The sequence below is a fragment of the Urocitellus parryii genome, chromosome 3 (genome assembly GCF_045843805.1).
Source record: "Urocitellus parryii isolate mUroPar1 chromosome 3, mUroPar1.hap1, whole genome shotgun sequence".
NCBI lineage: Eukaryota > Metazoa > Chordata > Mammalia > Rodentia > Sciuridae > Urocitellus > Urocitellus parryii.
The window spans coordinates 47,075,537-47,091,829 of NC_135533.1; the positions used below are offsets into that span (position 1 = coordinate 47,075,537).

General features: G+C 34.2%; 1 protein-coding gene across 4 annotated transcripts in view; it reads right to left on the bottom strand.

The window, feature by feature from the left end:
* Positions 1 to 16,293, bottom strand: part of Cadps2 (calcium dependent secretion activator 2) — a 512,216-nt gene that overhangs the window by 124,865 nt on the left and 371,058 nt on the right. For all 4 annotated transcript variants that reach the window (XM_026388720.2, XM_026388719.2, XM_026388718.2 and 1 more), the window contains exon 14: positions 2,833 to 2,934. In XM_026388720.2, coding sequence (XP_026244505.1) covers positions 2,833 to 2,934 — 102 coding nt within the window. The remainder of the gene's footprint in view (positions 1 to 2,832; positions 2,935 to 16,293) is intronic.

A 16,293-nucleotide genomic window follows, 5' to 3' on the forward strand; every position in this document is an offset into this window, starting at 1 on the left:
ATGTGTATTTAATCTCCCCGTTTCTACCTTCCACTGTGGCTGATGTTTCCTCCCCTCTGCCACTCCTGTCCGGGTACCATCTGATTTTACCTTCTCTGGAGAACGAATCTGTAGGCTCCTGCCAACACAGGAGAGCTGAGTTGGAAAAGAGATTTGGGGATCTAAGTGCTTCTGCTCAGATTCACAGCAAACCATTCTTCACTCTTACTTTCTAGAGGGTCTTGATACTGGTGATTCCTAAACATTTGGTGGTTAAAAAATTTCACATTGCTCGTTTATGCTTCTTTTTTTCTTGGATTAGATACCATTAGATACCATCCATCCATCTGACCTCCAAAACATTTTTCACAACTCTTTTGTTTGCCATTTCCTCCTCTCTTACTCTTGCTGTTCTTGTGGGTTTATGCCTTCTTGAGAAATACTGTTCTGTTGTTTCAGTCAGATTGTGTCAGGACACTAAGCCAGACCTGTGTTTAATGTGCCATTTTTTGTTTCTGTCAGTCTGCCATCTTTGACCAGAAATTCTTCATTTCTGTTTATTTGGCCTTATTATGTTTTCTGAAATTCATTTCTAGAATATCATTGGGTTAAACAGACAAATTCCTATAGAAGAGCTGTGAAGTTACCATGCTTCTTTATCATGAGTTCACAAGCAGTTCTTATTTTTTTTTTAAATTTTAACATAAGTAACTAAGAAAGAGAATTTGGTAGAATTATAACAATAGTCCTAATAGATAATTTTACTAATTATTTCTCTAAATTTGCTTACACGATCACCTAAAACTTCTTCCATTTCATTTCAGTATCCTTTCTTCTTATCTGGTCTTCCATAAACTCAGGAAAGACAAAAACTGGTAAAATTTATACAAACATTATAAACAACCCCCCCCAAAAAAACTCTACAAAATTAACCCCAAATGTCTAGAGCAACTAATTTCAATTCTGTCCTCTGTACACCAAACAAACAAATGTAAAAGGGATAGCAGACTACATCTTTAGAGATATTAGCAAAGAGGATGTATCAATAAAAGTAGTAGGGAAACTGTAGGGAGATGTAAAAGAGAAAATATAATAAATGATATATAATAAATGATGTGGACACTACTGTCCCTTGCCTCTTACTATACAGATCCTTGGCAGCAGTGTGAGGGACTTGAACTTTCCTGGTGCAAGGTTCCAATTAATCCAAGTCAGCCATATTGACCTACTTGAGTATCAGCAGGTGATTGAAGCATCCAGTGCATGAATAAGCTTTCTTGGGCTACTGGTTTTGGTTCAGAACTAGGTCTGTATCTATTTAGGACAAACGATATCTAAAATAGGGTTTGTTAGGATATTCTAAGGAAACTTTCATGATCTTGAGAACCACAGACTATACCAGCTTTTGCTACTTTCTTTCAAATGCAGTGGAATGTATGAATATGAGGCTGAGAAATTCTGTAGTATTCTTGCTGGCAGTCTGGGGATGAAGTTAGTTGCTCCACGAAGGAGGATAATAAACAAGCTTATCTGAAAGCCTACCCTGCCTGACCTATATGCAAGTGAGCATATATGTTTTTTTTTAAAACCAGTTTGCAGGAAGGACTGTAGTAACTTGTAACTGTAACTTGAGGTATAGACTGTTACTGATAAAGTATATAATCAATTGACTGGTGAGCTCCATACTAATAAGGGCAAAAAAGGAAAAAGTTACATTTCTTTTCACTAAAAGAAATGTAATATCCATTTACAGGATTCTTCCCTGCCTAAGAAATAACCCTTTCAGTAACAGTGAATGAAGAAACAGATTCTTGCCATATAAAAATCTTTCTAACTGCATTTAAAAAAAGTAAACTCAAGAAGAATTTTATGCAGAGAACTAACTCTCAAGCCCACAACTTGAATTCAGCTATGCTACTGAGAACAGTGTTTTCTGATCTAAATATGCTGGCCTCTGGGATGGAATAACTCTCCAGTGGAGGACTGTTCCATGAATTGCATATCTAAATCCAGAACTAAATAACTGACTCTAACAAACCTTCCTTCATCCATGTGCCCTAAGATACCGGCTCCAGCTGAAAATCACTAAAGTAAGGGAATAGATTATATATATATTTGGCAGTTTTTTTAATAAATTAACATGAAATGATTCCATATCACAAAAAGGTATCACAGCAAACATGCTATAAGACCCAGCACATCGACATGGCAACATTTTACAGGATCAAATAATAAGAGTGGTAGAAAAAGAAAATATATTGGCATATTTGTGTTTCTAACTGTCAAGTTCTTTTGACAGTTAACTAAAGTAAAGGGAAAAATATATTATCAAAATATTTATCTTTCACTCTGTAAATGTTTCTTAGTATTAAAGTTAATATTTTTCTTTTCTTTTTTATTTTAATGACTGAAGCACTAATTACAGAGTATGTCATTACTCTGTGATAAGTGACAAGTGAAGATTCAGACAATAACTGCTGAGAGAGTTAGGAACATTCTTGGCTGGAATAATTGAGAAAGGCTCACTATGGAGGCAGAACTTGGGACACAGAGAGGAGGAGGGATGGTCACCAGAGCTGGAGGGAAAAGCCTACGCAGGATGAAAAATACCAAGGTGAGCAAGAGTACCAGTGGGTTAGTGCTGGGGATAGACTTACCTGAGAGTGGTTGAAATTGAATGGCAGGCTGGGAAGCCAACCACAGACTAAAAAATGCAAATCACACCCTGCAGGCCATAGGGATTAATGATTATTCTTGAGCAATGGCAGAAAGATAAAATAAACAATTTAGAGGGGAATGTAGGGTTGAACAAAACTAAAAAATAAAACTTGTATTGATGAATAGGATATATACCTGAAATGGCTTATCTGATTTTCTAAAAGGGAAGAGAGTCTCTCTTTTATTTCCTCAAATTTCTCCTTTTCTTCTACTGAAACTGTTCCAATTCCATCAGGCCTGGGGGGAAAAAAAAATCAGATTCAGTAATTTGTATTGGTAAGTTACTTTTATGTAGTACACACACACACACACACACACACACACACACACACAAACACCCTACAAACCTACAAATCTAAATGATTAAGAAAAGGTATATTGGTCCACAGAATACATATTAGTTTCAATCAGAGTAGAAATTTATTGGAGGTATTTGTAGCCATTTGCTTAATGTTTTGACCCAAAATGAATGGAATGAAATTATTCTCTTTTAGACAGACTTCAAGGTAAAGATGACAATAAATATTTTCCATATCTACAGAAAACAATAGCTAGTCCTTGAAAATGTGTTTGATAGTGATACCAAACATTTGACCAATTAAATGAATGTCCCCTGAATGGAAATATAAAAAATAACGAATATAAGGCAAAATACCTTAACTGTTCTCTTCTGAAAAGAAAGTAACCCAACATGATATATATTAGAGATTTAATTTTAATTGTTTCAAGAAACAAAATTTTTATAAGAAATTTTGGATACATATGTAAGTTTACTGCTTTATTTTTCTTATTTAAATATATGGGCATATAAATATTGGAATAAAAGTATATACAGAGAAAAAGACTTTCTTTTCAAGATTTTTTGTTTAACTAAATATCCTTATGATATCAGTATGAGTTTTCATTAAGATTTTCAAAAGTAAGTATGAAGACTGAAATATTTTAAAATATAATGGGAAGCAGTATGGAGATTCCTTGGAAAACCTGGAATGGAACCACTATTTGACCCAGCTATCCTTGTCCATCTATACCCCAAAGACTTAAAAACAGCACACTACAGGGACACAGCCACATCAATGTTTATAGCAGCACAATTCACAATAGCTAAACTGTGGAACCAATCTAGATGCCTGCCCTTCAGTAGATGAATGGATTAAAAAATGTGGCAAATATATATAATGGAATATTACTCAGCAACAAAAGAGAATAAAATCGTGGCATTTGCAGGTAAATGGAAGCAGTTGGAGAAGATAATGCTAAGTGAAGTTAGCCAATCCCCCAAAAAACAAATGTTGAATGTTTTCTCTGATATAAGGTAACAACTCATAGTGGGGTAGGGAAAAGGAGGATGGGAGGAATAGATGAACTCTAGACAGGACAGAGGGGTGGGAGGCGAAGCGAGGGGGCAGGGGGTTAGCAATGATGGTGGAATGTGATGGACATCATTGTCCAAAGTACATGTATGAAGACATGCATTGGTGTGAACATACTTTATATGCAAACAGAGATATGAAAAATTGTGTTCTATATGTATAATAAGAATTGTGATACATTCCACTGTCATGTATTTAAAAACAAAAGCAATTAAAAAAAAAGAATTGAAAATATAAAACACAGCTAAGGGGGGTATGGGGACAGGAAGGATAGTAGAATGAATTGGAAATTATAATCTATATGCATATATGATTAGATGACCTATTAACTCTACATCATGTACAACCAGAAGAATGAGAAGTTATACTCATTTTTGTATGATGCGTCAAAATGCATTGTACTGTCATGTATAACTAATTAAAACAATACAAAAAAATCTAATAGCAGGGACTCAAATTTATTCTGTATCAATTTAAGGTTTTAGTTGTATAGCTGTTACCCCAAATTTTGAACCTGTAATTAACTATCTCTGTTAGCACAGAAGAAGTAAACATTTCAAACTGTTTATTTATTGTACAACAAAATGAATCTTTTGCATTTGACAACTAACAACAGATATCTTCTCTCATTAGTTTAAAAACAAAGAAAAAGCTTAAAATAATGAGATTTTTTATTCTATATTCCCACTGTGTATGTATACATACACACATATGTGTATGTATACACATACATACACACATTATATATATATATACTCACACAGTTTTATATACCTAAGTGTTTATGTACATATATTTGTGTATATTAAATATCCAATTAGTATAAAGCAATTAATTTTTAAAGTTATATCTGAATCACACTGACATGATGACTTATATTCTTATCAAAGCATCATTTCAGTATGAGGATTTTTTTCCTAACACAAAGCAAAAATGCTGTCAGAATTTATGCTCTGAAAACATTTCTTTCAATTATATTTCATTTCTAATATAGGGAAATATCAGTTACATTATTTTACATTCACAATAATACACCAATCACAATAACTCCTTCAGAATGCATCTAGAATATTAACTATGGAAAAACTAAAAACTGGTCTCAAAAATTTATAGGAAGGAGAAAAAAATACAACATTTAAATTATGAAGTTAATGAACTGTGGGCTAATTTCAGTGTTTTATGTTAATTTAGAAATGGATATTTTTTAAATCAACTCCCATCTAACAAATCTTAGCACAAAACCAATAGCAACTTATGAATAAGCACTGATAATGATCAGTGATCACAAATAGATGCCTAAGAGTTCTATGTAATCATCAATCAGGGAATTTAGGCATTCAGATAAAGACTGGACCTAAATAATATTATTACATAGCAATAAAAACTAATAAACTTATAGGAGGTTATTTTACTAAACATGACTATTCAAACTTGATAAGAAAGAGCAAAGAACTTATCCCTGCTATTCTGGTGATTGACACTATCCCTTAGCTTAGCTCTCTGGCAGATGCCATAAGGTTAGAGTTGAGTGAATTTTCCTGTTTGGTTGAAATGTCAAATGAAATCATGATCTACCATGATGGAGTAAGTTTTCCTGTCATATTGAACTTCACTGGGGCACACTGTCTAACCAATGGAAGGGAGCCGGGATGCCGATGATGATAGGTCTAGGAGAAAAGTCAGGGGATGCTCATTTTTGTCAAGCTTCACTAAGACAAATACTCCTGCATATAAGGAAGGCCCATAATTTTACTGAGTTAATTACTGATCTAGCTACAAATCTGACAGGTTAAATACCACATTTAACAACTTGGACTTGCCTTTACTGACATATCCATATTTTGGCATACTGCCTTTAGGAGCCTAAGTACTAAATATAAAGTTGTTGAAGTGGCCTTGTGATATAAAAAATTGGGTACAAATGGCAACTTTGTTGCAATCAAGGCTAAAGGAAACAATTTCTCCTACAATTCTTGCCAATAAATGTGAACACTTATGTCATCAACATTTTCCTTATCATTGGCATTAGTAAAACCAAACAGCAATTATCAATTACAGAATTCTAAATGTGCATCTGGCACTGTGCTGTTTCGTATGCAGAATAGTATAGAATGTTCATAGAAATCTTTTTCCAGTTTCGAGGAGAGAAAGGCTGAGGCTCAGAGGGGTTCAAATATATTCCTAAGGTTACATAGCTGGAAAGTGCAGAACCTGGACTGGAACCTAAGTCTTTGCATTCCAAAGTCAGAGCTCTTAGTGTTTACTAAGTTATCTTAGAGCTTGCTATAAGCTCTTAGGGTTTACTCTCTTTCCCCATATCTTCATGGAAAATAATGAAAAGCAAAAATAATTTAAAAAATCCTGTTAAGCCATGGAAAGCATGTATGAGAAACAATATGGTAGAAGTATTTTAAATATTCTTTTTTACATCAGACCTTTTCTGTATTTCTTGCATAAGGTGGAATACAAGTAAATTTTAAACTAAGATTCGCCCCATTGAGTCAATGATTCAGCAGTGGGAGAACACTGCTGAACATAGTGTGGTTTGTGGCTAAGGTTGATATTAAGGCTAAGGTTAAATGGATGGAAATTCACCCAAGGGAGCCTGGGTATTGTGCATAAGATAATAATCAGTGTTGGTTTCTGAGATGGGCAAAGTCACAATGGAGTTTAGTTGACAGATTATCCATAATAGGCACTCTATGGTGAGTGGATCTGTGAGATGAGTCAGCTAAAGAAGACCAAGTACCTAGGAGTGGCTGCAGAAATGTGCTGAAAACAATACAGATTTGGATTGTAGTATTAATACCTGTATGATTTAGCATGAAGGAGCAAGTGCACATCAATTTAGGAGAAAAAAATGACTTTTTTCTTATTATTTAAAAATATTCCAGAATCATTCACTGGATATATCTTACAATAAGTTATAGTTCCCGAGCCTTTAAAAAATAACCATATCACAATGGAAAATAAATCATATGTTTATTAAACACTGAAGAGTCAAAGAGTGTCAGTGAAATACATGAAATTGACTCAACTCAGCTGCTGTGTCTCGTGTGTTTTCTCATATAGTACTGCAGGGTTACACACGAAAAGAACTTGCCATTGCTAAAGTAATATAGGGTTCTAGTATTATGAGCGAATGCCTGTCCCACATGTAAAGAAAATTTTGTGTATATTATCAACTACATAACAGATTCAATAAACTGTAGTTGTATTTATATAAAGAAGACCTTAACAATGGAAATCCTAAAATTTGTTCTTTTATATGTACTTGCAGAAGCCTTGAGAGAAACTTCAGGTAGTTATATTTTATGAGTAGTTTTATTATATTCAAAGTAAAAGAGATTTTAAAAGGATAGTTTATATGATCTTAGTTTACAAATTAATTTCCTGTCATGTCTACTTCTAAAACATCAGAACCTGATCACCCCTATCACTTCTACTGCTGCTTCTCTGGGTCCCTACCCATCAGCTTTCCCCTAAGTACTTCTGTGGCCTCCTTGGTCTTTCACTCAGCACTTTTCTTTGCCAAGTACTGGTAATGTACCACAGTAAGATTCCTGGAGCACATATCCAATCACAGTCCTTCTTGGCTCAAAGGTCTGTAATGGTGGTGCTCCACGTAAAAGTCAAAACCTTGACAAAGGTCCATAAGACCTTATATGAGCTTTGCTCTTCACAAAAACCCATCTGACCTCATCTATCCCCTCACTTGCTCCGTTCATTCACCCTTGCCTCCTACCTGGTCCCCCCATAAGCAGCATGGCCTAGCCTTGGGGCTTTTGCAAATGCTGGTCCTCTGCTTGAGAGCTCTTCCCTTGGTGTATCCACGCTACTTGCCTGACTCATGATAACAAGGTTCTCTCTAACCATCATAAGAAGGTGTCATTTCCTACTTCCATACCCCTTCTTTCCTTGCTCTGCTTTTTTGCTGGCTATTGTGTATACAGTCACTATCCAAAGTGATATATTTACTTATTGTCTGCCTCTTTTGTGCTGTATCCCTAGCATCTAGAATAGGGGCTGGCATATTGTTGATGCTCAATGCAAATAAGTGGAGGGAACAAATGAGTAGTATTTAGCATATAAATATATCAGTTATATAAGATTATAGTAACTTATGAATTATTTACATGCCTAATTGTGATTACTGCTTATTAACACAATGTAAGTTATTTGGAACATTTTTTAACATATAACTTCATGCAGAATGGGAAATTTGGTCAAAACCAAACACAAGCAGGAATTATAGTTTAGTATTCTGGATAAAAAAGTCACTGACAAAAGACAGGGTGTCTTTACACTTAGCAAAACATTTCTATTATTTAGTTGCCACTGTAGTTAGTAACAAAATAATTTACTTTAAATCTCAAGAATAGCATTTTTCTTCTGAGATAATACAAAGAATAATGCCTCTTGGACATTAGTAAAAAGACCATGTTCTTTAAAATCCTAACTTAAAAGACCAATTTTTCTGATGCAAATATTAATTGAGGTAACTCTTTGACTGATAATGAAATATTAAAGTGGTTCTAATGAGAAGGAAGGGTATTCTTATAGATCAAGATTTAATATTTTCATTTTTTCCTACAATTATCAAAATTGCAAGATTCCAATAAAAATAGAGTGCTCTCTGTAAGAAGTTTAACAAGTGAACAAATAATAAAATATGAATTACAAGTAGTTAAACTTCTTTTAGCTACAGATAAAGAAGTTATGGCTTGGAACTTCCTTCTGGTGTTAAATAATAAGCAACTGAACAGTATATGCAGTTGTCTTTGTTAATTGTACTTCAAGAATCTGTACAATAGAACCTTCTGTCACTCATGCTTAATAGCCTGACCTTGCATCTGCCTATGGGTCATGTTCTGATTTTAGAGCGGCCATCACATATACACGAACCCATGTGCGTGCATGCATACGCACACACACACACACACACACACACACACACACACTACTTTTATTGAAAGGCAAATGCATTAAAAATAGCTCATGAAGACACTATTTATTAATTTAAAAAAATCCCTCCAAGAGCCAAAGTATAATTTGTTATTCATTGATATTGTATATTAAGGTATATTAAAACAAGTGAACAAAATCTGTTACATATAATGTGTCTTTCATCTCAATTGCCAATTCTTCCTGCCACAGTGTAACATAAACTCTAAACTGAGAAAAATGCTTTAAAAAGCTAACTCAGGAACAAATGGATATACATTATGAATCTTTTTTCTATTATCTCTGGTGGCTTCTGGGGTTGAACAGATAAATTATTTTCTACAAAGGTAAAGGACAATTGCATTATAGTTCAACATAGGAGAAAAAAGGGTAAAAAAAAACTGAGTTGAGAAATTAGGCATTTGAATTTATAAGAGAAAATATCAAAGAGGAATCTGCTTAAATACTCAAATATGAGCTAACTTGGTTGCTTCACTCGACACACTTGAATAGTTTGCAGTTCATATAGTTTTATAATTCCTTTTTATAGTACAATAAAAGTTTCAGAGGGCTATGACATCAGTAAAAATCAATTTTGGCATGTTTAATATTCATTTCTTTTGAATAAATTTGGGTAAAGACAACTTATTGGCTGTTGGCATCTTCTAAAACACGTTGTAAGGAAAAATGACCCTATGATATGCTTTAAGAAAATGGGCTGAATGGCACAATATATTTTAAATTTCTTTTTTATTAGTATATTATAGTTATACATGATGCTGGGGTTCATTTTTGACACAATTATACAAGTATGGCATTTAATTTGCTCCAGTCAGTCCCCAGTACTTCCTCTTTCCTTTCTCTCCTCCCTCTCCCTGTTCCTTTTTTTTTAATATTTTTTTTTTTTTTTTTTAGTTTTTGGTGGACACATCTTAATTTTATTTTATGTGGTGCTGAGGATCGAAACCCAGCGCTCCGCTCTTGCCAGGAGAGTGCGTTACCGTTTGAGCCACATCCCCAGCCCTCCCTGTTCCTTTTCCCCTATTCTATGGGTGTTTATCTACTTTAATTTTTTTTTAATTATTGCATTAGAGACACACATATGAGGATTGAACCCAGGGATGCTTCACCACTAAGCTATACCCCCTCCTCTTCTTATGTTTTATTCTGACAGGGTCTCACTAAATTGCCCAGGCTGTCCTCAGATTTGCTATCTTCTAGCTTTATCCTCTTGAGTAGCTGGGATTGTGGGCAGGCACCACTATGTCCAACCCTAAATAGCTTTTTTTTTTTTTTTTTTGTACCAGGGATTGAACCCAGGGGAGTTTAACCACTGAGCTACATCCCCGATCCATTTTTATATTTTATTCATCACAGTGCCAATGAACATTTTTTCTACCATGGAAAATGACGACATCTTTTGTGGGGATTTTCTTACCCACTTTAAGCTGGATGGCTTTTAGACACTTGAGAGATACATACATGTATCCTTAGTTTTATAATCTCGAGGAGTCTGAATCGTGGCAGGTACAGAGTGCTCAGGAAGCTTGTGGGTTGAATGAATACACCAGAGCTTAATACTCTATAGAACATTCTGGTTAAGCTAATGAGACAGCCTTTATTTCTAACTCCCTCTTTCCTCTCACAACTCAGTAGGTAAGTTTGTTTGACCTGGAAGTGCAGCCATTAGTGGTAAAAGATTAATTTGCAAACAATGAGTAGACAAATGCCAAAGTTCATGGTACTTTTGAGTTTCTTACACGCTTCTTTTTACCTGCCTTCTGCTCTGAGGAATGTAGGACATCTTGGCCTCCTCCAGAGAGTGAGAAGGGGAGAGACACCTAGAGGGTGGTATTTCTGAATTGTCAATTCTGCCTGCAGCACAGCAGGTAAAAGTCACTTTGCACTTCATGTATTTCCCACCAATATCCATTTGTGAACAGAATGGAAAGGAGAGGAAGTCACAGCACGAGAATAAGAAATGGTGGAAGATGATGAGGGAGCAAACAATCATCTCTTCTCTTTTGTTTCCTAATCTCTAACACCTCCTATTGTTTTAATCAGAATGAATGACCTATCATTTGGATGGTCATATATGGTCATGTGATCATGATTAGTGTCCTGCTACTTCCCCTGAAGTTTATAATATCCACAAGATATTAATTCTATTCTTATTTGTTCATGAGATAGAAGAAACAGATTTTCTATGAGAATATATTTTAGAAGATGAACATTTGAAATTATATTCTCTATTTTTTACAAGTACTCCTCCTCTGAACTCCTGTCCTTATTTGTATTTTGTATTGCATTTTAATTCCATTGTAGAGTTTATAACAGAGTAGATACTTCTAATATGAGAGTGATAATCTGACTTGAAGACACAAGATCTTTGACTCCATCTTTGTGCCGTGCTAAGGGTAGCAAGGCATGGATAGCCAGCCTCTTCTGGGACCAATTGGACAAATGTTCTTGGCCTAACCCAAACTAAGGTCACTGCTCTACACGGCTCTAGAACTCAAGAGAAACAAAATGCTGAGAGGAATTTAAAATAAAAATGAAAAGAATTAAGGTTGGTTCTCTTATATAAATATCACTGTCTGTCCAATATCTAACATTATATCTTTTAAAAAAGAACATGTGATGTTAATTAAAGGACTTCTACACACGTAAATCTGAAAGAAGAAACTTGGAAAAATAATGATAAAGATAAAAATTTCCTATAAATGTCCAATTGAGAAAGGACTGGTAAGACCATTTTATAAATATCATTCTGGTCTTATTTATTCTGTATATCTATAGACATATTGTGTATTCTGATGCATTATCTGAATTCTCAACTTTTTTGTATCATTTAAATATTCCAATGTGCCTTCTAATGGAAAAATATTTCATTACATGGATGTGCCATAATTTATTAATTCAGTTCTCTATTAGCAGTAACATAGACTCTTTCCCCTCTTTTTTCTATCATAAATAGTGTTTTAACAATTTCATACCTGGTTATTTCCTTAAGATATATTCCTGGAAGTGTAATACCAAGTTAAATGCATGATATTTTCAGGTATTTGATAGATATTAGAAAGTTGCTTTTTCAAAGAGCTCTTAGTTTACACTCTGACCTTTGGTGCATGAAATTATTAATTTCCCTGTGACCTCATCAACTGTGGTCTTTACCATGTGGTACAGTTTTTAATTTTATAATATTAAAAATGGTATCACATTTTACTATATTAAGTTATAGGACATAAAAATTATGTAATATTTCTAGTTAGGTAGGGCCTTTTTCATGGGTCATAAAAATTTGATGTGATTAATTAAAAACATTTAATTACAGAGTCTACATTAAAAATGTCACAATATATCAACAAGACAATTTATAAAGAAATGGTCCAGTATCATTCATTTACTTAACTAACACATTTTATGGACCACCTGGCCAGGTCATGGGCTATAATGTAAGAATAATACAATCGGGGGGACTGGGATTGTGGCTCAGCGGTAGAGCGCTCACCTAGCACGGGCAGGACCCAGGTTCGATCCTCAGCACCGCATAAAAATAAAGGCATTATGTTGTGTCCATCTACACCTAAAAAAGTAAATATTTTTTTCTAAAAAGATTAATGCAATTGGTCCTTGCCCTAAAATAGTTTATAGTAGAGAACTGAAGCAAAAATCAGACATTGAGTGTAAAATTAAATTTAAGATGGGCAAAATTATAAAGATCTGATCTAGTCTGGAATGTCAGGGAAGAATCCAATTTGGGACTGATATTTTAGATGAATTGTAATAGATCAGAAGCAGTTACTAAGGTGTAACCTGAAGCAGAGGAAAGGACAGATAGGGTTCTAGGAGGTTCTCCTAAAGATGTGCAAGTAACTTTTTTAGATGCAACTTTTAACATGTGGCTTCTGCTTCAGTACAGTGGATGGACTTGATACTCCAAGATTCTTTAAAAAAAATTTTTTTTTTTTAGTTGTTGATAGACCTTTATTTTATTTATTTATATGTGGTACTGAGTGCCTCACACATGTCAGGCAAGTGCGCTACTGCTGAGCCATAGCCACAGCCCCTCCAATATTCTTGTAAAGAAGAAAGAGCAAGAAAATCTGTTGGTTTTTACCATCTGTTGGTTCACTGAGTGAAAAAAGAATCTGCTGAGAATATGTACCATTGGCCTGACTTTGTAAAGCTAGGTTCTCCCTTATTATCAAGGAACCTCCAAGATGAGAAAATAAAGTAGTTTCAGCAATACCCTATCAAGGAAGATCAACAACAAATCTTTGGAAGAGAGAATTCTCAAACCAGGCCTTATAGAATTTCCACAGCTTAGATTCAGGTACATGTATTTGTTACCAAAAATGTCAGTTGCATAAAAAAACAAGTGACCATAGCGAAAATGTTAGTAGGAGAAACAAATTTAAACACCTAAGAAATTCAATTATTAGAATAAGAATAAAAATAATTACAGAAGATCTAAGGAAACAAAATAGGGAATCAAAACCAAGAAAAGAATAAAATATTTGGTTCCAAAGAACCAAATAGGATTTCCAGAACCAAATACTGTAGTAACTGAAATGGGTGAAAGTAAGTGAAAAAGATGTCATAGCTGAAGAGAGCTGAGATAGAGTAAAGGTTGGCTCACTGTGGCCCACATTTGCGTCTGTAGCAAAACTTCTCTACAACAAGCTACACTCTTATTCCTACACACAATCCATGATGCCTTCCTCCTGACAATGGAAGAGTTGAGGAGTTGTAACAGAAAGCACAAGACTTGCAAAGTCCAAAATATTTGCTATGGTCACTATGTGGCTCCTTACAGAAAAAAAAAAAAAAATGTGTCAACTCCTGACCCCAAAGGCAAACTGCAAACATTAAACATTATCCAGAAGGTAGCTAGAGAAATAAGCATATGGAACATATGTCAGTCACATTAAGCACACAGGAGAAAACATGCTTAAGATATGGGTGATTGCAGTTTCAGAGGAGAAGAAAAAGACTGGAGAAGTGAAGCTATTTAAAAAGATAACGATATCCCAGAACTGATGATGAATATGAACCATAACTCAATCAAATCTCAATCAGCGTAAATAAACAGAAATATACACTTACCCATGTAGATTAAAAAAACCACACATATCCTTATTAGTATGAATGAAAAGAAATATGCACAAAGATGCATTATAATGAACCCACAAAACACAAAACAAAATAATTTCCGGAGAGAAAAAAGACAAATTACCTTCAAAATAATGGCAGGCAAATAGCCTTCCAAACTGCAACACAGGGAGTCAGAAGAAAATGCAGCAAGATCTTCAAAGTTCTAAGTAGTCATCAATTTAGAAGTATATAACCAGCAAAAATGAGGAGACAAAGGCCATCCAAAGAAAAAAAATCCTTATCTATGGGAGCACCCTTTGGAAATGTCAAAGAATGTGCTTTAGGACCAAGAAAGCCAATTACTAAACCTAGGCAATAAAAACCGTATCTAATTTGTAGGATTGGAATAAACAGAAATGATGCAGGTGAAATATGAAACCCTGTAAGTATGTGAGCCAGGAAGAGAGATGGAAATGAAATGTTCCACAGTCCTGTACTATTTAGAAGGAAAAGAAATTTTCTGATCAGTATATGATTTTAAAATTTCAGCAGTGTGCCTGTATGTAACTGTAGGAAAGTATAAACTGTTAAGAGAAAAAAAAAATACACTAAATAACCTTAATAAAATAAAAAGGAAGAAAGAAGAAAACACAAAGTTTATAAAACATAAATCAAAAAAGAAAACCTAAATTAAAATTGTAGAAATGAATTAGCTTTTATCAACATATGTGATAAGAAATTGACTGAACTAAGAAATTGTCTTCTTGAACAATTAAATCAAAATTTAATTTACTCTAATAAAAATTTAGTTTATTTATAAATATCTAATTTATAAAATACACTAAAATACAAGCACACAGAAAGTCTGTAAAATATCAGACAAATACCATCTAGATTGGTGGTGCATGCCTATAATTCCAGCCACTTGGGAGGCTGATGCAGGAGAATTGAGAGTTCAAAGCCAGCCTCAGCAACTCAGTGAAACCCTGTCTCTAAATAAAACACGAACTAGGGCTGGGGATGTGGCTCAGGGATTGAGTGTCCTGAGTTTAATCCCCAGTATCAAAAACAAAAAAAGGGGGGGGGGAGAATACCATCTAAATAACTTTACTGCAAAAATCATTATTTATTATTATAAAGGTCATTATACAGTGATAATAATTTCCATTCTTCAGAAAGATTTAACAATTTCAAGCTTGAATGTGCCTAATGAAACCGCCTCGAAATATACAAAAGCTGATAGAAATAGAGGGAAGAAACCACCTGAGCTGTGGCTAATCTCCTCTCACCCTGGTTATGACTCCTACAAGTCAAGATAGATAAAAAAATTAGGGTTTAGATTTGAGCCACAAAAATCCTACTTGCAATGCACCAAGGAAAAAAATATGTAAATATTTTCAAGCAATATTAAACAGTCACAATATTTGACAATATTTGACACATACTTGGCCATAAAGAAAATCCTGGAATAACTAGTATCACACAGACCACACATTCTCTGAACACAAAATATTAGGTCAGAAATCAATCCTCAAGAAAAAAAGCCATAAATGTGTTATATTCTTAGACAATTTAAAATTTACTTATAAATAATTCCATATTGAAAAAGAAAATTGTACATATAAGGTGTATGTATATAGTAAAAGCCATATTTAGGAGAAATTCTAGTGTTAAATGCTTATACCAGAATAGAAGAAATAGGGTAGGAAAAACATAACTCAAGAAGGTAGAAGCAGAGAATAAGCTGAAGTTTAATGAAATGATGGGCCACACAATGGGAGCATAGGGGAACTTTTTCGGATGGTGAAACTGTTCTGTCTGGCCATGAGGTGGTGGATGGGTGATGGGGCCTTCCTCAAAACCAATAGAACTGAAAGAATTACATAGCACTGGAAATGAGCTTTATGGTATACAAACCTAAAAAAGAGAAAGGTCAAAAAATACATAAAAAATGTCCAACATACTTTATATACGGAGATACGAAAAATTGTGCTCTGTATATATAATAAGGATTGTAATGCATTCTGCTGTTGTCGTGTATTAAAAAATAATAAAAAAATCAATAAAAAATGTTCAACATCTCTAGCAATTAGAGAAATGCAAATCAAAAGTACTCTTAAGATATCATCTCACTCCAGTCAGAATGGCAATTATCAAGAATACAAGCAAAAATAAGTGTTGG